General features: G+C 43.1%; 1 protein-coding gene across 1 annotated transcript in view; it reads right to left on the bottom strand.

Moving 5' to 3' along the window:
* Positions 1 to 21770, bottom strand: part of RALGAPA2 (Ral GTPase activating protein catalytic subunit alpha 2) — a 138398-nt gene extending 116628 nt beyond the window's left edge. The window contains exons 1-4 of the mRNA XM_054179713.1: positions 21394 to 21770; positions 15313 to 15423; positions 14611 to 14660; positions 934 to 991 (exon numbers count right to left, since the gene is read on the bottom strand). Coding sequence (XP_054035688.1) covers positions 934 to 991; positions 14611 to 14660; positions 15313 to 15423; positions 21394 to 21499 — 325 coding nt within the window. The 5' untranslated portion in view covers positions 21500 to 21770. The remainder of the gene's footprint in view (positions 1 to 933; positions 992 to 14610; positions 14661 to 15312; positions 15424 to 21393) is intronic.
* Positions 21771 to 22299: the final 529 nt, after the last annotated feature.

Here is a 22299-nt window from a genome sequence, read left to right as displayed (position 1 = left end):
ATGGCCAGTACTGTGCTCTAACATGATGCCTGTGTACTCATAGTTCCACTTACAAAGGCCAACAAAATTGTGCAACACTCATTAAAAGAAAAGCTGATTAAAAAGGGCTACTTAAAAAGTGTCCATTATGGTCCTTAAATCTCTTTCCTGCACTATCCCAGCTCCACACCAGAAATTCCTCTCTCAATTCCCACAAATGGTGTGCCAGATGTTTCACAAAGGGTAATGAGCTAAACTGCACAGAGAATGCAGGAGTATCAGGGAAGAAATCATGCTCCTCCTCAGTGCCACACTCCATCGTCTGCGCTTAGTTTAGCACAGCCTGTGCTCAGCTATCAAACAGCCACCTAACACAGCATAGGTCTGGCAGAATGAATCTCCAGGAGGTGGCAAAGATCAGGGTCAGCACAGCACCTATTGCTAAGCAAAGGGCAATATTCAGGAGTTGGAATTTGTATGGGCATCTTGTGTATGATCACTTGCAAATGACTATGATAATGCAAGCTTTCATGAGTCACATACAAATACCATAACCCTCCTCCATCTTAAATTCTGGTATTAGTTTGAGAATACAAAAGGAGAGCTCACTGCAAAAGGTTATTTGTTTATAATCCCCATCACCTTCAGAGCTTCTAGCATATGAAGAGGAAAAAAGAAAAGAGGGTCCAGGGAAATCCAATAGAAAAATTAAAGAGAATCCCTGAAAAATCAAAATGAAGGTGGCAACCAAACCCACACAGAGCAAGGAAACAGAGCTGTTGTGGCAGGTAAGAATACTTTCAATACGCTTGGAGGTTTTTCAGCTGCCAGTTTCATATTTAAGTACTATTTGGGTATGGGCAACACTAAGGGATTGTGTGGTTAACATGACTTGCAGAACCAGGGAAGAGACTACAGAAAACATTGATTCTCTTTGCAACCATTCCTTCTTACCTATACTGCGAAAATGCCATCGATAAAAAATCCTCTCAGGTAGTAGCTGCAATATTTTCTGCGGGAAACAAAACTGAAGAGTCACATTTTCCATCACAAAGCATAACAAACCGGCTCAATTCAGAGGCTACAGACAAACTAACAGACAAGACATAAATGAAATGGTAATATATACATAGAGAACACAACAGAAAGCAAATACCCATCATGGTAAGGAGTCCTGCCCATTATTTTAGTCTCTTGTTATGGAGAAAGATAGTTGGAATGCCGCTGAATAAATAGCATGACACTGTCCTGAGCCATTTTCCCTTTCCCACTGCCATGCAAAGCCAGAATACCAACTGATTCCTAATGCAGAACTTACAGATTTCTGAGCAGCTCACTCTGGGTTATATTTTTCTCAAGTGTCTGGTAATGACTTCTGCTAGATTGATACAGGCCAGGCTTTGAGCCTCTGGGGCTTAGGTCTGTCTTTTCATCAGCTAATGGGGTCTGATCTCCCAGCTCAGGCTGAGATGAACAGCGGTGCAGCTATTTTCACTGTGAGATCATTTACCTGTGTTTTCAGCTGGTGAGTGAAACCCAGCCAAATTACACAAAGCTAGACGAATTTAATTCACAGCACATGCAGTTAATAAAGCACTTATGTGGAATAATATGTAGTGGCCTGCCTCTGTAGTTGTGGACTGATCCCAACAGAGGCAGATCAAACAAAGAGAGAGGTTGTGGTCAAACCCATTCTCCTTCAGTTTTGTTATGCTACAAGGTACCAGCAAAGCAAAGCAATTTAAACATATGCTTAAGTGCTTTCCTGAATGGAGTCTCACAGTCTTAGCTGCAGAGAACAGCTGGGGCTACCAAATGTGTTCTGTGCCAGTTTAGGGGACGGTAACACTATTAAATCATCTGGATAAACCAAAACTATTTGTGGGTCTTAGTTGAGTAAATATAACTTTTAAAAGAACCTAAGGTAACAGGCTCTAAGACATCTTTTTATCCCTTTTATAAACTATCAGAAGTACAGACTAGGGCTTGGCAAGTAGGTGCACGAGGACAGGACAGATAACTTACTGCTGCTCAGCCTCTCAAAAACAGGGAGAACAAACATGGGGTTGTGTAGATTTCACAGAAAAATGTGTCTGGATCTTTTAAGTTTGAAAGCTACTGAAATATGAATTGAGGAGGTATATTTAAATGGGTAATTGGTGATTGACATCTACTTCTGGGAATGAAATTCTATTCAACAACATTACAAAAGACTAACAGTCAGAGTTCCTTGTAATCATCAAACAAACATCACTGAAATAAACTTCTGGTAAGTTTTGAGAAACACTACATGCAGGATGCAAAATGAATGACAGGTCGTTGGAGCAAAGGTGACCCATTTGTTGGTCTTTTGCACATAAAAGCTCACGAGAGAAAACAGAGCATCAGGACCAGGAAAGGAAGAATTGGCATTGTAGGCAACCCTTCGGAGACGGCCAACACATGAATCATTATTGCTGTTCAGAGCGGTATGCTCAAGAGATGGAGCAAGACAGGCTTTTGGGGTTGACAGCAAAGTGCTTCAGGAATTATACATGACACTCAAAACAGAGCCTTTCTGAGGATGGAGCATTCCTTTCTCCGTGGCAGAAGATGAAGTCATGACAAGTTCACAGACTTTGGGAACTAGACCTCAGGTCACACAGACAGACTGGTCTTCCTTCACCACATCTTCACCATAGCACATGCTCTCCAAACAGCATTTGGCATTTCTAAAAGTTTCCCTAGGATAACAATACAAATTGGGCACATCCCTTCTACGTTCTGGTTGCATTTTGTTACGGTGTTACTCCCTCAGCTCCCTCCCCAGGCCACTCGGGCAGCAGGGACTGAAGGAGTGGGCAGCTGGTGGCCAGAGGTCTAGCTCCATGTCCATGATCAGGACAAACGAGCTTGGGATGAAGGATCCAACTGGCTGAGGATGAGGCCATGAATCACAGCTGGGCTTTACCTGGTAGTTAAGGACCTTGTTTCTGCCAGTCAGATTGCAGGATCCACAGACAAAGAATTATCATTATCCATCTAAATATTAAAATACCAGCAGCCCACCACCTTTCAAGACAAACTTTGATATGGATCTTCAGCTAACCGGGCAGAGGGCAGAAAGGAGCCTCTACCTAAACCACAAATACTCCAGATGGCTGCAGGATTCAGGACAGAGCTCAGCCTGCATCCTGGCATGCATCAGACTGAGCACACACCCAAAGCACAGGAGGAAAAGGGCCCCTTCAACAAAACCCTGAGACAAACTGGAAACAAAAAATGGTTTGAATTCACGTATCAGGATACAGTGCAGGGAGAAACCTTCAAATAACTTCATGTTTATCATGGAAACCCAGACAAAACCACATATATTTTGTTTCCATTGTTGAAGTCGTTACAAGAAGTACAGTAATCATTAGAGCCAAACCCTTCTCTTTTTACAGGCCACACTGACTAATCTTAAGGTTATCCTGGATGCAAATTCTCTCTCATTTGATTTAAAGCACTGACTTTTGAAAACCAAGCATATTAAGAGTTCAAAAAGTGTATCAGGACATTTTATTAGAAATGTGCCAGTATGTAGCAACAGTACTTGTGAAAATGCTTGTATTTCAAATGATGCAGCTTGAGATGGGACAGGAGGGAATGGATTGAAGCTTAAGGAGGGGAGATTTAGACTGGATATTAGAAAGAAATTCTCTACAGTGAGGGTGGTGAGACACTGGAACACATTGCCCAGGGAGGTTGTGGATGTCCCCTCCCTGGAGGTTTTCAAAGCCAGGCTGGATGAGGCCGTGAGAATGCTGGTCTAGTGCAAGGTGTCCCTGCCCAAGGCAGGGAGGCTGGAACCAGATGATCCTTAAGGTCCCTTCTAACTCAAACCATTCTATGAATCTATAAAACTACTTCTCTAAAAGCCTTAAACAGCAGGCATAGCATCCTCCTGTACTATGAATGAATGCCTGTGACAGTAATCTGCTGATGGAAATGTTCCCTAGTTGCCAAAAGAAACAAGATGGATTTCCCAAGAGCTTCAGCAGTGTTCTTAGAGAACATTCACAGTTTACACATCCTGAGTGATTCGGATCAAAATCCCCAGTACATGGAAGGGAGCTCCCTCTGCAAGAGGTGAAGCACATTGACTGCTATTTGGGCAAGGCCAGGGGCATGGTGGCACGAGGTAAGGGCAGTATCTTACATGCCACGCAATTTCACCTCAATTTGGACACAAAATTCACTTGATAAGCAGTAAACTGCATAAGCTGATATGGTGACAAAGCTGCATAATAGAGACACATTTTGAAAACAAAGTTAATAACCACCCTCACAACTGAGTGTAAGTGAATTTTAGGTTATGCTCAGTGAAAACCTGGAAAATCAATGTTGTAGGGTACAACCACCACCAGAAAAAGCAAGCTGAAACTTGAAATTGCATGAAGCTGGGGGAGCTGGGGAAGAAAAGAACATAATCCTTTGTCAGGTGAGTGAACCAAAACAATTCAAGGACTGAAATAAAGAGCAATTGGGCAGAAGTTCCTGTCCAAGGAAAGCTTCCATATCCCAAAATCTTCTTCACCGAGCAAAAGCTTAGACACTTAAGTAATTTTTCATGCCATCCTCCTTCTCAGCATCTCAAAAGCAGGAACAAAAAAGATACATGATACATGCACTTTGAAAAGATGCACAGATATGATTAATCACCTGCACAGCCCTACCAAACAGTAAACAGAAGTGATCTGATAAAAAGCAAATTAAAATTGCCAGCATCACAGCTACCTACTGAAGACATGAAAGCTTTCCTCCAGATTAGAAGGATATAAATAATCTAAATTGAGAGTCCACATTTGTTCCTGCAATGCAAAAACAAGTTATCATGGTTAAAAGTCTAGCCTTTTCAATGAAACCTTCTGAATCATAGAATTGTTAGGGTTGGAAGGGACCTCAAGGATCAACTAGTTCCAACCCCCCTGCCATGGGCAGAGACCCCTCCCTGTAGGAGAAGGATTGTTTTTGGATAGCTTTAGAAGACTATAGGGAAGATTTGCCTTTGCTCAAATTAGAGAGGGCTATGTTTTGTCTTTGACTCTGAGAGTAAACACCTTGTAACTGAAGAAGAGAACCTGGGCAGAATTTGGTTGGATGTGTTAAAATATTGTTTTGTAATTTTGACCTATTGTATGCCTTAATTACACATATACCAGTAGAAAATGACCAATTGAGATGACACATGTGCCTTCTGATAGACTAGATAACTTTACTGTACAACGTAATAAAGGTCTTTGCCTGCTTACATCTGGTCCAGAAAGCATTGCACGAGGCAAATCAAACATCTATACAACATCTATACTATTACACCTCACACTAGATCAGGTTGCTCAGAGCCATGCTACAATTCAAAGAGTGCCTTGGAATCAGTGATATTTTTGCCTGTGTACCTTAGAGTCCCAAGACTAAGGTGGTGTTGCAGTGTGGCGCAAGTCATGAATGTTGACTTGCTGGAGCGTGTCCAGAGAAGGGCAATGAAGTTGGTGAGGGCTTTGGAACACAAGCCCTGTGAGGAGAGGCTGAGGGAGCTGGGGTTGCTTAGCCGGGAGAAGAGGAGACTCAGGGGTGACCTTATTGCACTCTACAACCACCTGAAGGGAGGTTGTAGACAGGCGGAGGTTGGTCTCTTCTCCCAGGCAGCCAGCACCAGAACAAGAGGACACAGTCTCAGGCTGCACCAGGGGAGGTTTAGGCTGGATGTTAGGAAGAAGTTCTATACAGAGAGAGTGATTGCCCATTGGAATGGGCTGCCCGGGGAGGTGGTGGAGTCACCATCATCGGAGGTATTCAGGAGGAGACTTGATGGGGTGCTTGGTGCCATGGGTTAGTTGATTAGGTGGTGTTGGATTGGTTGATAGCTTGGACACAATGATCTTGAAGGTCTCTTCCAACCTGGTCTATTCTATTCTATTCTAAGCCCCAGGTGCTGCGCTTTTGACTCAGCACTCCCAAGAACATTTTCTCCACCCTCCCAACGCCTGGTGTTCCAAAGATACATCCTGCTGCTCCTACAAAACAAATGCCAGTCCCTTCCACTCCAGCCTAGCCCGCCAGCAACACCGCTGTGAATCCTAACTGGCTATTGACATCTTGTTTCCAGTCTCACAGTACGCTAATAAGAAATATTTTAAGAACCCCCACAGTGCAAAATAATATTGCTGTTTGAGAAAACACAGAGATCTGTTTAATGCTTAGTGCTTTGCTGCATCTATATGGTAATCCATTATAGCACACTTGAAATAGAAATTAGGTATTACTACTGATCAACACATCAGGGTATCTGTCAGTTCTTTTAACTGATTATCCATAGTTCTTTTTCTTCCAGACTTCCTGCATGACTAGGAATAATGTTCAGTTTAAATCTCACTTTACAGGGGATGCTGCTTTTTGAAAGATACCTCTCTCTCTCTCTCTCTCTGAGAAAAGTAAAATAAAAAGATACCAAGCCTTGTGTTTCAACAGATCCACTCTGACTTAACCAACACTGCAATTTCATTTCAAAAGTCTCCTGCTCCTGCCAACTCTGTTGAATCATATCACGACCGGCAGCTTTGTGCCCATCACTGTGCACTGCGCTACCCTGTGAGAGAACACAGAGGAGCCAAGGCTGTTATCAAACTTCACAACGAAGATCCCAACAGCTGAAAGTTTTCCAGCTTCACTGACACCACACTAAAATGATAAGTGGTGTTGTTCTACCTTCCACAGCTGCAAGGAGCTTCGAGACTCTCATGAAACAACAACAAAATGAAATATGTTCTGGTTGATTACATGTGGTCCTGGCAACAACGTCAATGGCAAGCTTAGAAGAACGCTCATTCCAGGAGAATGGAGTCTGAGAAGAAACAAACAAAACATGGCTTTTTCCATACAACTTGTATGTGAAAAGGAGTCCAACAGAGCCTACAAGGATGATGAAGGGACTTGAACATCTCTCTGTTTAATCTTCAGAGGGGATCTTATTAATGTCTATATAAATATCTGAGGAGTGGGTGTCAAGATGAAGGTGACAATCTCTTTTCTGTGGTGTCCAGTAGTAGGACAAGGAACGACAGCTACAAGCTAGCACACTGGAAGCTCCACCTCAATATGAGGAAACCTTTCTTTACAGTGAGGGTGACAGAGCCCTGCAGCAGGCTGCCAGGAGAGGTTGTGGAGTCTCCTTCTCTGGAGACATTCAAAACCCACCTGGATGCGTTCTTGTGTGGCTTGCCCTCAGTGATCCTGCTTTGGCAGGGAGGTTGGACCAGATGATTTCTAGAGGTCCCTTTCAACCCCAAGCATTCTATGATTCTACTGTTTGGTGGTATTGCCACAAGAGTTTCAAAGTGCTCAACTACTAAAATCTGCAGTAATTTCAGCAATTTCCAGCTGTTATTCCCTGATTTGGGCGAAAGCAAGAGCCCAATGAAGTTAGTACGCCTGCAGCAGTTGAATCTAAATGAAGGGATACTCCATTTATTGCATCAATAAATTATTCACAGTTATTTGTTGAGGGAAAACATCTGCCCAAAGCACACAAGACAGTTACTCTTGCCCTAGGCATAGCATTAAACAGTTAGATCTCTGCATTGAGCATAGGCAACATATAGTTGGGATTTACAGCAGAATGCTGCGAAAGCAACATTGATGTTATTTTAAGAGCAATAATAAATGAACCAATCAGAACTATGGCAGAACAAACTGCAGATGGCCCAAAAAGTAATTTTCCATGTGTAGGAAAGAAGGGCTAGAAAAAAATGTTTTTCTTGTGAACAAATAAGCTCTTTTCACTGGGCTGAGCTTGAGAAACAAACAACTAAGTCTGTGACACGCTCAAGATTAAACAGTGGAAGTGGCACCATCTGACAAGCTGTAAAAGAACCTACAACTTGAACTTAAAGCTGTGACTCTTAACAGTAATTTGATTTCAAGTGTAAGATAACCTGCAGATGGGGATATTAAGCCACTGAGCCAGACAGACATAAGGAAAATACAAACAGTAAAACGCAAGTTAAATAAAGGGGATAAGCCCACGAAATGAGAAACCAGGACCTCTGGCAAGAAGAATTCAACAATGCCTTCACTTGATTATTCCTTCTGAAGTATTTGACAAATACTTTTCATGTTAGCCAATCACAGATTCATAGAATGATTTGGGTTGGAAGGGACTTTAAAGATCATCTAGTTCCAACCTCCCTGCCACGGGCAAGGACAGCTTCCACTAGACCAGCTTGCTCAAGGCTTTGTCCAACCTGGCCTAGAACACCTCCAGAAGAGGACATCCACCACCTCCCTGGGCAATACGTTCCAGTGTCTCACCACCCTCCCTGTAAAGCACTTCTTCCTAATATCCAGTCTAAATCTGCCCTCTGCCAGCTTCAATCCGTTCCCCCTCGTCCTACCACAAGAAGCCCCTGTAAAAAGTCCCTCCCCAGCTTTCTTGTAGGCCCTTCATACACCTTTAAATTTGTTCAAGGGTTTTACTAGGTCAGACCTAAAGTGGCCAAAATAACAGCAGGCTGCTGGTGATAAGCACACTGGAGTACTCTTTGTTATTCATTCATTATTTACCTGCCCTGATTTGCTGTTCATCATCCTGAAGATTTCAGTAAACAAGTCAGGAACAGAAAGAATCCTTCCATGTAGACATGGTACTTCAACACACAGCTTGTCAATGTACAATTAAACTCTCCTCAGTTTTATTTAAAATGTAGCAAGTAATTAAGGGACAACACCCTGAGGAGAGCCAGCCACCCTAGGGAAATGCTAAAGATAAAAAGAACATCCTTTCACACATCCATAAAAGCAGCAACACAGTGCTCAAATCTTCTAAGCATTAGGAACCAAAAATTGCTCCAATTTTCACTCCTGCAAGAGCTTATGAAATTGGAAATGTGTTTTAAGCTGTTTAACCAATACTGCTAATTCACACAGTAGTCTATATAAAGATTGCATTGATTTGGAAAGGATCCTCAAAGGTCATCTAGTCCAAACCCCCTGCTGTCAGCTGGGACATTTCCAACTAAATCAGGCCACCCAGGGCCACACCAAGTCTCACCCTGAGGATTTCCAGGGACAGGGCCTCAACTGCATCATCAAGCAACCTGTTCCAATATTTCACCACTCTCACTGTAAAGAACTTCTTCCTCATGACCCACCTAAATCTGCCCTGCTCGTTTCAAACCACTGCCCCGTGCGCTGTCACTCCAAGCCCCTCTAAACAGTCCTTCCCCAGCCTTCATCTAAGCCCCCTTCAGATACTGAAATGTTGCTCTACGTCCCCCCAGAGCCTTCTTTTCTCCAGGCTGAAAAGCCCCAATTCTTTCAGCCTGTCTTCATAAAAGAGGTGCTCAGCCCTCTGGGCTTTGTGGCCCTCTGCTGGACCTACTCCAGCAGGTTCATGTCCCTCTTGTGTTGGGGGTCCCATAGCTGGACATAGTACTCAAAGTGAGGTCCCACCAGAGCAGAGTGACAGAATCACCTCTCTCAATCTCCTGGCCAAGCTTCTTTTGATGCAGGCCTGGATTTGATTGGAATTCTGGGCTGCAAGTGCCCATTGCTGGCTCATGTCCCGCTTCTCATCCACCAGTACTGATGGTGTTCAGTAATGGAAGAGTTTGGTGTTTAAAACAGCTAAAGCAATCCCAGCACAGCAATGAACCAACATTACACATTTGTAATGGTATTTGTGTGCATCACTAGGCACAATAAGAGAGAAACCTATCTCCCCGAGCTCACCCACCACAGCAGGTGTTCCTCTGACAGGTGCTGTGTATTTACTGCTGAGGGTTTGTCATCTACTTTTCAAAAGTATTCCTTGCAGATTACAGCCAGTTACAAACCCAAACTGAACCACCAGTAGCATTTGCAGAAAGAGTAACTGGTGCACATCTGCAGTAATAAATTCAGGCTACACAGCTGCTTTGCCATCAGTGCATTCACATTCTGACAGCAGAGCCACCCATGCTTTGATGGATTTACACCACATCTTAATCTTCTGACTGTGTGGCCATTTGTAGTTTAGGTTTAGATGTGCTTCTAAGAACAATACTGTATTAAAAGCAGTAGCTACTGCTACAAAATAAAGAGATCCAAGTATGGTGGGGCAAGTATGGTGGGGCAGCCAGTACCAGAACAAGAGGACACAGTCTCAGGCTGCGCCAGGGGAAGTTCAGGCTAGATGTTAGGAAAAAGTTCTATACAGAAAGAGTGATTGCCCATTGGAATGGGCTGCCTGGGGAGGTGGTGGAGTCGCCATCACTGGAGGTTTTCAGGAGGAGACTTGATGGGGTGCTTGGTGCCGTGGATTAGTTGTTTGGGTGGTGTTTGATTGGTTGATGGGTTGGACGCGGTGATCTTGAAGGTCTCTTCCAACCTGGTTTATTCTATGTATTCTATGTATTCAAAGTTCTAACAAATTATTGATTACCAGCTCTGAAAAAGACTCACAGTGTTTCACAAAAGCCAAAATAGAGCATGTATTGTGCAAACACTGCAGAGGGTATAGAACTTTGATATTCTGGTTTACATCCACTTAATACTGGAATCCACCTGCTGCATGCTTACTCTGGATACTCCAAACCAGACCTGGGAATGAGACACCAGAACTTTGAACCCCTGAAGCTGTAAGGAGAGTGAAAGTAGATCACTCTGCCTGTCCCTGTTCATAAGCACAGCGAGCCTCTCCTCATTCCAGCAGGGCAGGAGGCATACAAGGAAGGATAGGTTGGACAGAGAATAGGGTCTAGAAGCATGACCACAGCAAAGTCAATACATCCTACACCTTTCCAGAGTTAAATTTATGCACAGTCTTTTAAAAACTTTAAAACTGTGCTTACTCTGTGTCCAGACCCAAGGACTCAAACTGCTGACATTTTCACCAAGTTCAAGAAACCAGAAGTTCCATAATAAACATGGACTTAAGAAACTGGATTCAAGCATCAATAAACCTTTTTGTAGAAGCTCTGCAAAACCCACAATATGCTATTAGAAATGAGGACCTGTGAAGCACAAGGGTGTTCTATTAAGGTATCCTACTAAGGAATAAACAAGCAGAAAAGTCCATACTGTGAAGCTTTCCACATACATACCGTGTGGGAGATGGAAGAACCTAACTCACTGAGAGCTGAACTACTCTGACAGGATCTGAAAAACCTTGAGGAACAACAGAAGTGACTTTTGAAAGCTTTACTACATTAAAAAGAGGATCTGAAAAATTCTAAGAATGAAATATTTCAGACAGTGAAGATGTTAAATCAGTGTAATGCATTTTATGGCTGCATCAGCAAAAGAGAAGTGGCTCTTCTTAACTAATAAACCATAATTACAGAGAATGGAAATAAATTAATCCAAGTATTATATCAAACCATGACTCTGCTCTTGTTCCATTACAGATGGGGGGAAAAAATGCTTCCATAACAAAAAGAACTCTAAGCTTCCACAATCAAATGATGGCATGAGACTTGTACAGGACCCAGCAAACTTCTATAAACGTAGTGCACCTTTTGTGAGGTCTGTGACACACACTGCTAAGCTGCCTGCTGTAACAAACAATGCTCTCAAATCCAAGGGGATGGTCACATAAGCAACAGTATTAACATGTTCTGAATAATACACTACAGATCTGAAGGTAGCTAAGCCTTATCAGAGAAAAAGCAAATTTGTTTTTCACATCATTTTTGGCCCTTTAGCTGAAAGAGGGGAAAACTAATACAGATAATTACAGCTGGTGTATCAGCTCAGGAATATCTGTTTGGGAAAGACCAGGCCAAAGCACCCTGGAGAATATAAAAGTAGACCTAACAACTTTCTAATATTAACTATAAAAAAGCACTTCACAAAATGAAGTATTAACCTTTCCTATTATTCCCTTCTGATTAACAGTTCTTTTTTGACTGACATGTTGTTTGATGTTCTTGTTGAGTGGCCAAGCTATGTAGCTGAGGTGTAAAATCAAAACTTCAATAAATTACAACCCAGTCACCTAGGTTTCAGAGGATTTGTGGCAGAGGCACTTGCTACTTTTGCTTCATGCACACACTAGGTGTCACTCAAGAACAGCAGCAAAATACCCATCGAACTCCAGCAGAAAAGGCAGAAGTCAATTCCTTTCATAAACATCTGTATTGATTTTTAAACTGCTAACTCTCAGCACCTAGATTCAGGAGTTGTTAGCCCTAAGTAATTACCTACTCAGCTAATTAGAAGAAAACTCTGGGCAACCTCTGGCTCATGCTGACATCACATTCAATATAACAGGCTTAACAACCAATTAATTTTGTTGCCCATAGCTTACAGTATGAATATTTGATTACGTGGCATTTACTTTTTTCTTCCCCCTCTGTGTTCACACTGATATGTTCTCAGTCTGTGAGCAAAATGCTGTTTTCCTACAGCTAAGTTATCAACAGCTACAGCTCTAAATGGATTTCAAAGTTACTCCCAGTAGATAAACACCATAAAGGGGATTGCTCCAAATTCCACACGAATACCTTGAAGGATTTCTTCTTCCTCAAAGCCATCAATGACTAGGCCATAATGTAATTCTCCATGGTCAGGGCCCAGAGCAGTATTTGGTTCACCTAGACCTATGTATTTTTCTTTCCTGATGTTTTTAAGTGGTATGAAACAGGCAGTGATTAGCCACCCTTTTTCCAGACAGAGGAATGCATACTTATTCACTTCCATCAGGCAGGAAGCATTAGCTATTTTCCATTCAATGACATAGCCACAGAAATGTAATTACTTATTCAAGACCACAGAGCAAGTGTACTAATGAGCCTCCATTCAACTGCACAGCCTTGCTTGGTAAATGTGGTGATACCTTCTCGACTGAGGGGAGGGTTGGTAAACATGGTGATACCTTCTTCAATGTGAGTAAGGATGAAGGAGGGGGAGGAAGAATACAGTCCTTATATGTCTTTCACACTGCCTCATGCAAGCTCCTAGAGCACACTCTTTTGCTAACATCTTAATTAGCAAAAAACCACAATTTCCTTCTCAGATTTAAGTCTGAAAATGCAATCTTGTAGTTTAAGAGGTAAAAGGAGAGAGAAGAGGAAATCAACTTGCTACCTTATAAAAGTCTGCATATATGACCACAAAACTCCAGGATTTCCTGTCATCATTTTCATGGCCATTTTTTATTACAGGCATGTCAGGCTATAAAGCACCATTCTCACTGGCAGTATTGATGTTATTCTAACTATGAGCTATACATTGATGCAAAAAAAAATAAGCCAGATATTTCTGATGGTTTGGGGTTGTTGTTTGGGTGGGGTTTTGTGTTATTTTGTTGGTTTGGTTTGTGGTTTTTTTTTTTCATTTTTAGAAGGAAAGATAGTTGAGAAGATTTAGCTTCTGTTTGTACTTCAATTTCTAGAGTGCCATTGAAAGCTCGAGGGTTTTTTTACTACCACTACCAAAAATAACCCACAATATAAACAAAGATAACATTGCTATGATGCAATACTGAGATAAAGGGTTACTGGTTGGAGTAACAAAGATAAATCAACAGAAGGTGCATGTATTTACCCTTAAGAAAGAAATAAGGGAAATTATTTACCTAATGAATAGTTTAAAAAAAACCCAAACAAACAAACAAGCAACTAAAGGCACCACCGATCTCTGACTTCAGAGACAGGTAGAGCTTATGCTAAGACTTGTAGTGAGCACTATAGAAACTTCACGTTAGGCTTTCATCTGAGCCAGTGACATTTTCTCCAAAATATATTTCTGTAGTAACTCTAATTAAAGAGCTCTCTTGGAAAACTACCTACTACAGTCTATTCTTCTTTAAAATAAAGACACCCCAATTTGATGATGCCAAAGTTAACGGGCTAATATTTCCTCCTCCTCAGACACTGCAAATGCTATGACCACCAGTGCTGGGAAAGATGTGCTTCTGCAAGTAAGAGATGCTCCACTGAATTTAAAACAAGTTCAACAAATTAACATTTCACACACTCAGATCAAACTGATATGCAGTAGCTGACAACTCTTATCCCTTTATTTTCCTTGTGCTGCTAGACCAAGTACTGCAATCACAACAGATGCCTCCATCTGAAAGCAGCCCAAACTCCTGCTGTGTGACACATTTCAAATAATGTAACAGTGAACTTCACAGGGACAAAGCATAAGGAAAAAGTGCTGCTGTTCTGAACAAATCCTCCATTAAAATATAGAAGAGCTTTATTATTTCATTCTAAAAAGAGAGAAAAATGACAATTTGGACAGCTTTAACCTAACAGAGGCTTTGCAACTATTGCTCGCTTGCTCCGAAATTCTGCTGAAAAAAGGCAGGACATTTTCAAAGAGCTGATCCTCAGTTCCTTAAGACAGATACATGACTGTATGGTTTCCAAGCCAATTTGAGAAAAATCTCTTAACTCTGGATATTTATTCAACCAACACTCCCATTGGGTGACAACATTTTCATTGTTGTATCTGGAAACTTAATGCACACAGCCCAGGTCTGTTCTGCCTTTCACCTTGTACAGTCAGGGATGCCTCCTGTCATTCTGGTTGATACCTGGTTTCATCCCTCATTCTACAGGTGTAAGCAACCATATAATGACAATGACATTGCAAATAAAAGTTAGCTTCATGGCATGGAAAACTTACTTCAAAAAGAAAGAGAATGGAGTCCAGCTCCTCCCTTTGTGATTTATTCCCTGCAAGACAGAAAAGAATAAATAACAAGGTGTGAGACAGACATCAAAATTCTGCTGCTGATATTCAGCTGACGTCAAAGATGTTGCATTCAGTTTCTTTTTCTTCATCTTTATTTTATACCAAGAGAGCAGGATGTTCTCATACTTCAGTGTCTCTCTCTTGATTATGAAGGAGGGACATGAAAAGTCCTAGACCTGCAAAGCTTTTTCATTATGCTCATTTCCAAGCAAAAGGCCATTCCTACAACACATCTTCAACACTGAGATCTGTCCTCTGGGTCTCTGACAATGCTTGAGTTACACAGACATCTGCTTAATGGTAGGGTGAAGGCTTCCAATACTTCAAAACCAGGAGGAGGGGATACATAGAGGAATGCACAAGACCTGATTTCTGTGTTGAAGTGACACTTAGCCATAAAGATGCATTCAGAACTCTTTTCAGTTACTTATGACACTTGAGAGGGCAATTTTCCATGCTCATCTCTTCTGGTACCACAATATTAATCATTTTAATACTGTACTGCACTAAACTATTAATGCAAATACAGATAATTGTGGCCTATATAATCATTAGATAAACTCTAACAGAATGCTTCTGAGAAAACTTAAGGAAAACTGACTCAACAACTGCTGGCAACACTCTCAAACTTACCTTTTTGTTTCAAGCTATTTTCCAGTGTTATGAAGTTTTCATAGAATATAAAATAAATTTGAGAATAATTGCTCTCAAAAAATTGCTTCAGCTCACTTCCATCCACAATATCTGAAAAGAGGAACAGAGTTATTGCACAACATCAGAATGCTGGAAATTGTGGTCTTCATGCAAAGTTAGTATTAAAGAATGAAATAAATGGCATTATAAAAAATGTAACTTCATCACATAGCCTACACTAAGTGATGCTTCCACCCTTGCAGGTAAAACAGACATTTCCATTTTCATTTCCTTTATGGAAGTTTGCAGTGTGGCTTGAGTTCATTTGTTTTCCAGATTTACACATACCCAAGAAAAAAAAAAGAGATGGGATATGTCTTAGCTATATGAATGGTTGCCCAGCGAGGTCATGGATGCCTCCTCCCTGGAGGTGTTCAAGGCTAGGATGGTTAAGGCCTTGTGCAACCTGGTCTAGTAGGAGGTGTCCTTACCCATGACACGGGGGTTGGAACTGGATGATCTCTAAGATTCCTTCCAACCCAACCCATTCTACAAATGGCTTCTGTATCATCAAAAGGAGCAGGAATTGTTGGAAAAGAGAAACAGCAGCAGTGATTGCTGTATGCAAATGGAAAAATCCAATCCTTACACTTATCTAACAAGCAGATGGATTCAAAAGCAGTGGGTTTCCAATTCCTTTGGAAAAGGAATGGCAACCCCAGCGTGCACCCCTCCCCTGAGCTTTAACTTGAATTTCAACTCTCAAGAAACCCATTCATTACTCAAGACAACAAAGCTGACTGCTAGGAGAAGGCCCAATAATATCACACAGCTACAGAAGAAAGAATTACTTTAGCCTTGGACAACAGCAGCAGTTTTTAAAGGAAAATTAATACCTTGTCAGCACTGGGGCTTTGTTTGGTTGCTTGCCCTTACGGAAACAATTAGTGCACGGAAACTCTCTGACATGATATTTATTTCCTACAAACTACGGGTCCTGAATTTGCAAGCTAAGTGCAATTATTCCACTCCATGCCTGAGATCCATTAAACACATCTCTAGGAGAAAACAAGGCTTTCATTTACAAGGATTTCATATGAAGGAATGAGGTCATTAAAATCTAAACAAAAAAAGGAAACTTTCCCCTTAAATTGTGAAAGGAGGAGAAAGGAACTGCCTAATCAAAAAAAGTAAATTCTCCTTTTCTATAAATGTGGCATTTCAGTGGTGACTCATCTGTAATTCTGATGTCAGCATGCTTTCTTGGAGTTACATCCTTTTCCTACTGAACTGATTTGTTCTTTCTATCCCTTCGCAAGATATATAGGAAAACATTTCCTAACCTTATAAGAAGCCAACACCAATACTCCCATTTACTGCCCTGGGGGGAAATATTCACTTGGAAAGCAAGATTTCCCTGCAATTCTGCACACAAGTTGCCATCCTGATACCATTTACCACAGTCCTGAATGTATGGAACACACCACACACCCAACAATTCCGTGATTCAGTCAGAGTTGCAGCTTTCCCTGGGCACTTCACTGCCCAGTTCCTTGGTGTTCACACGCATGAAGAAAACACTATTCCTCTGTTCCTTCAGCACCCAGGTGTTGATGGTGAGGAGCCATGGAAAGCAGCACTGACAGTGTACAGCTTTTACAGCAATGCATAGGAAATGGCAGGACATTCAAGAGGGTACACATGACGTTTCCTTTGTATAAATAAGAAACAGTTGGCTCCTTAGATAACTGCAAGTCCTTACTACTCACGTTTAACATTTAGGAAACAAATTACTTGGGTACCATTTAGTAAGAAGTGGAGTTTATGCCAAGTTCTAACTACTCTTCCTCATATTAAAAAAATTACACCTAGAGAGGACAACAATTGTGTCCTCTCCTTTTATTTTTCTGCTAGAAATCCTCCCTTTAATTTTGTGAACTTCCAAAGTCCCTTAGCTTTTTGTAACTTATACAAAGTTCTTTCAGTCCTGGGGGGTTTTCTTTATCTCAAGTACTTAAAAAATTAGAGGAGATGAAGAGACAACTTTGCAGTCATGCCCTGGTTAATGATAAACTTTTATTACTAGCCTCGCCCCATAAACTACATACAATTTTTACTTACCTTAAAAGAACCCACAAACAAACAAAAACACACACCCACTTTTTTTCAGATTAGGCCTTTAAATACTAAATAAAAACCTGTAAGATAATTGGCCTTCATTTTTTTCCAAAGGAATGTCAACAGGGAAATAAACTGTTACTTAAAAAAAAACCCCTGCAATTCAAACCATTTCTAGAATAATGTTAACATCTCAAATTTCAGGTTAAATCTAAGGTGGTAAATTCAGCGAGTTTGGAAGCATTCAACTTTGTAATGCCTCTCAAGGAAAATGTGTACAGAATTATGCAAACTGAGGCAGTGCCATAACTAAAAGCCCCACTGCTCTCCTTTATTATCCATCTTTCTCTTGTTTCTAAGTGCAACATGGAGAAAACAAGAACAGGAGCAGTGAGTCTGACAACATGTACCAGTATAGCCTGCAATGACTAGGGTGGGAGGAACATTGTGAGAGACACTCCCTATATCAGCCAGCATGAAGAGTGCCACACTTGATGTGGGGGGAAAACAAAACCAAAAAGGAAACAAACAAAAACCACACAACAACAAAAAGAGAATAAATCACCACAAGCAACTATTTCTGAGCCTTCTACCGAAAGATTTTTGTTATTCTTGAACACAAGAGAGGTTCTTACCACGAGTTGCTTTATTTTCTGTGCTGGACACCATAAAACACACACTGGCAGAGGTATCTATGAAGATACAACCTTCAAGAAACTGTTTCCATATTATGTAACCTATGTGCATTGATGTTCTCAAAAGCAGACATCTCAGAATCACAACAAAAGCCTACTTTGACACAGTCCCTGCAATAAAACACATCCCCCTGTAGACAGTCAGCTATCATATCGCAGCACTTCAGCCAATAAGCCACTAATATGCTACCCAACCTCTGGCACTGATAACAATTTTCACTTAAAACCTATGTTCAATAATAAATGTAATCAAAAAATCAGGTCACTGTCTCCAAATGTACCAGACACTTGGAAGGAAAGGTATTTCCTGAGACGTGACGGGTGTATTTCTTCTCCCCTTTGCCAACTGAGTAATAAGTACCTGCACAGAAAGCCACCGGCCAACACTACGGTCAGTGCCATCTGCTTTGGGATATAAATTAATTTTGTCACACTCACAGGCTTATTTTTCCATTTGGAAACCCATCAGGTCTCTCAGAGGAGCCTGACAACCTCCTCTGTAGCACAAGGGCACGTAAAACCAAAGTGCTCCCTAAGAAGGGTATAAACCAGAGCTACATCTTGAACTAGTCCTGTGTTGGCTTCAGGCAGCTCCCCCTGAGATTCTGAATAGGGAACACTAACAGATAGCTGTTGTGTTTCTTCTCTCTTCAAGTAAGTTCAATTTAGTGAAGCTGGTAGAAAAGGGAGAAATGTAACAGGGGTGAGTTCACACTGCTTGTCTCAACCTTTCTAAGGATGGTCTCATAAGACACTCTAAACCTCATCTTGGAAACAAAGAATTCCCAGTTATTTTTTTCCCCCCTAATGACACTTTATTTTAATATTGTTTACACAGCACATCAGCAATAAAAGGCATATCATAATGCAGGGACCTTCTCCTGTCCTGGTATGACTGAAAACAAAACCAACACAAACAAAAACAAGCAAACAAAATACTTTGTACCCCTCCAGTCCAAACTGATCCCCAGAGTGAAATGAACAAGAAACTGACCACCAGGTTGCTAACTCTTGAGATCTTTTACATATATTTATGGAACGGAAGGAATTTACACCCAAAGCAGTCACCATACCCTTCCCTCACAGCTAAGTCTACAGCAAAGGTTAAATGTTGTTCACAAAATACCTGAAGACTGCAGGTGTTGAGAGACTGATATGTAAACCTCTTATCTCCCACCACCAGGCAGAACTGCTCCACTTGTGAGTCCAAACCATGAAGGTCAATATCTATGAATTGATCATGTCAAACTTACATGCACAGTTGCTCAAAAGACAAGCAAGACCTGGCCACTTGTAGAGCACAACACAAGACAACTTATGGATTGGTCCAGAACTTTGACCACTCATCAGTTACCCACAAAAGTCTTTTTCAGATAGGCTACTCAAATGCAGGAGATCACAGAGATATCATGTCTTTAAACCAGAATGATGTCTACTTACACTGTAAGAAACACACCCCCCAAAAAATCAGCAAGATGCCCCAAACAAGCTGAACTCTCACAGACTCTTCTACTCATCCATTTCCATGCTCTCAGAGTACAGCTTTCTAAAGGGACCATCCCAAGGGAGGCTAATCAGGACTCTTCTCTCTCAGGTTGGTACTCAGCGTCCTCATCACAAATGCTCCTCACTTTCCTACAGTAGATTGAAAGCTTCCTTTGTGTATTTTCTCCCATCAGGGAAACTCCACAGGAAAATGCTTTTAATCTCAACATGAATCTCAAGCACCACCAATGAGCCACACTCTGATCTACAGTGAAGTTCCTTAGTGCAAACCTTGCAGTCTGGTGCATGAGCCAGGTGGAGGACCGAAGTGGAGCACCCCTGCTCTGCAATACCAGAGCCGCTTCCTGGGAAGCAGTCATCCTTCACACCACCAAGAGCAAGAACACAGGGCATTCAAGGGGAAACCACAAACACTCAGTGACCACAGAGGTGCTCCTCAGCAGAAGATACAGCAGCTATCTTCTGCTCTCTCCATGAGCCACAAACCTCAGGCCCTCTCCTCCAGCCACTTATTTACTTCTCACAGCTCATAACACATCTTTGAGGCTCCCACATACCTTCCAAACTTGACTGAACCAGCAGACTAAAAAATTATTAGAGTAACAAGAAATACAAATGTAAAAAAGGAGCATTTTCTCCTCCTTGTTTTGCACAACTACAGTCTAAAATCAGATAAACAAATGCTAACACCGTCACTGGATCTCCTGAACTGGGACAGTGCTGAAAAGCTCGTAACAGAGCCTCTCCCTGGTGCAGTTTGCTGACTAACAGAGAACATGAGGTGGTTGCCCAAACCATAGCTCACAGCTGGAACACACATAGAATTTTTTTTTTCATAGAATTATAGAAAGGCCCAGGCTGGAAGAGACCTTAGAGATCATCTAATCCAACCTCTCTGCCATGGGCAAGGTCAACTCCCATCAACTGGCTTCAACATTCTGGACAAAAAGACCAGAGTTACAGCTTCAGCTTTGTGGTGACAGTTCAACCTTGCCAAAGACTTAGAAAGGGCATCACAAAATACCATTACGTGCCCCTCTTTAAATGTTTAAGAAATAAACCCACATTAGTCTTGCTGTCAAGATCATAGTTTCTACAAATGTGTCTCCTGAAGAGCACTGCAGGGAATGTATCTACGTAGTATTTCGCACCCAAATAACAATGCTGCATCACAAATATTCTGACATTGGGCAACACAAGTTTCCCAAGGCAGGAGCAGCAAAATGCACCACGGACTTTCCCTAACAGCTCCAGCAACTTTGCCAGGACAAGTACTGCTACCTTTCAACAGCTATAACCAGGACAGCTCACAGAGCTCCCCAAGACTGCAAAGGGAGCTTGAAAACAGATAAAGAAACCTCAGTTTTACACCGTGCTGGGGACAGCTCTCAGTCAGCCATCCCAAACAGTACGATGTTATGGTTCGAGGTACAGTGAAGGGTAAAGGAATGACCAGTGAAGGGTAAAGGAATGACCAGTGAAGGGTAAAGAAATGACCAGCGAAGCGGTCAAGGCTCCGCGATCTGCCCTGGCACCGGCGGGCACGACCGGCAGCTCTCCCTGTGGAGGGGAGCAGCGGCTCCCTCCCGCGCTTCCCGCGCCCCGGCCACAGTCACGGCGGACTGTGGCCAGACGCGACAGCGAAGAGAAGCCCTGAAAGGATCCAGAGGGTGCAGGGCTCCTGCCCCGCCTTCACCCCTCCCCGGCACCTCAGGACGCAGCGAGAAACGCCTCAGCGCCCCGCCGGGCCCCCCTCACTCACCCAGCAGCGCCCGAAGGTGCTTGAGGCGGGTGAGTACATCCCGCTTGGGGTCCAGCGCCTTCTGGGTGGATTTCCTGACATCGGCATGGCTCTTCCTGGAGAACATCCCGGATCGGTGATGGCACCCGGCGGCTGAGGGGAAGGGGCTCCCCTCAGGGCCGCGGCGGATGCGGGCCGCGGGCGACAGAGGCTGAGGCCCCGACGGCCGGGCAGGTGCGGGGAACGGGCGTCCACAGCTGCGCCGATCGGGGCTGCGGGAAGGAAGACAGGGAACGGAGACGATGAGAACGTCCCCGCCGGGCGCCCCAGCTCGCCGCCCGCCGCCGCCTCACGGGTAGGCGTGCCGGCTGGGCACCGGCCGGCCCCGCCGCCGGCTGACCGCCCCCAGCCCGGGCCGCCGCACTGCGCAGGCGCGGGGCTCCCGGCGGGAGCAGAACTACGCCTCCCGGCGGGCTGTGCAGCGGCAGGCTCCGCGCGGGGCACGCCGGGAGCTCCGGCCGCCGCCGTCTGACGTCACCCTGGCGTCAGGCTGATGTCAGCCTTGGCTGCTTTGCCCTCTGGGCTTTCGAGCTAGGATGAACTTTTGCTACACCTTCAGGGTCCCCTAAACCCCCAGGGCTGCCAGCCATGACCTGCCAGCACCTACTGTGGCCTTCAGTTCAGCACCTCCGTACCTGGGAGTGCTAGTTAGCAGCTGGCTGAAGAGGAATCAGCAGTGTACTCTGATGGCCAAGAAGGCCAACAGCAACCCGGATCAGCAGGAGTGTGGCTAGCTGCACAAGGGCAGGGGCTGGCACACTGTACTCAGCACTGGTGAGGCCACACCTCTAATAATGGGTTCAGTTTTGGGCCACTCACTCCAAGAAAGGACACTGAGGTTCGGGAGAGTGTGCAAAGAAGAGCGAT

The sequence above is a fragment of the Dryobates pubescens genome, chromosome 3, assembly GCF_014839835.1.
Source record: "Dryobates pubescens isolate bDryPub1 chromosome 3, bDryPub1.pri, whole genome shotgun sequence".
NCBI classification, from domain to species: Eukaryota; Metazoa; Chordata; class Aves; order Piciformes; family Picidae; genus Dryobates; species Dryobates pubescens.
Note: the sequence above shows the minus strand (reverse complement) of the source record. Positions and strands in the feature narration are given on the sequence as shown.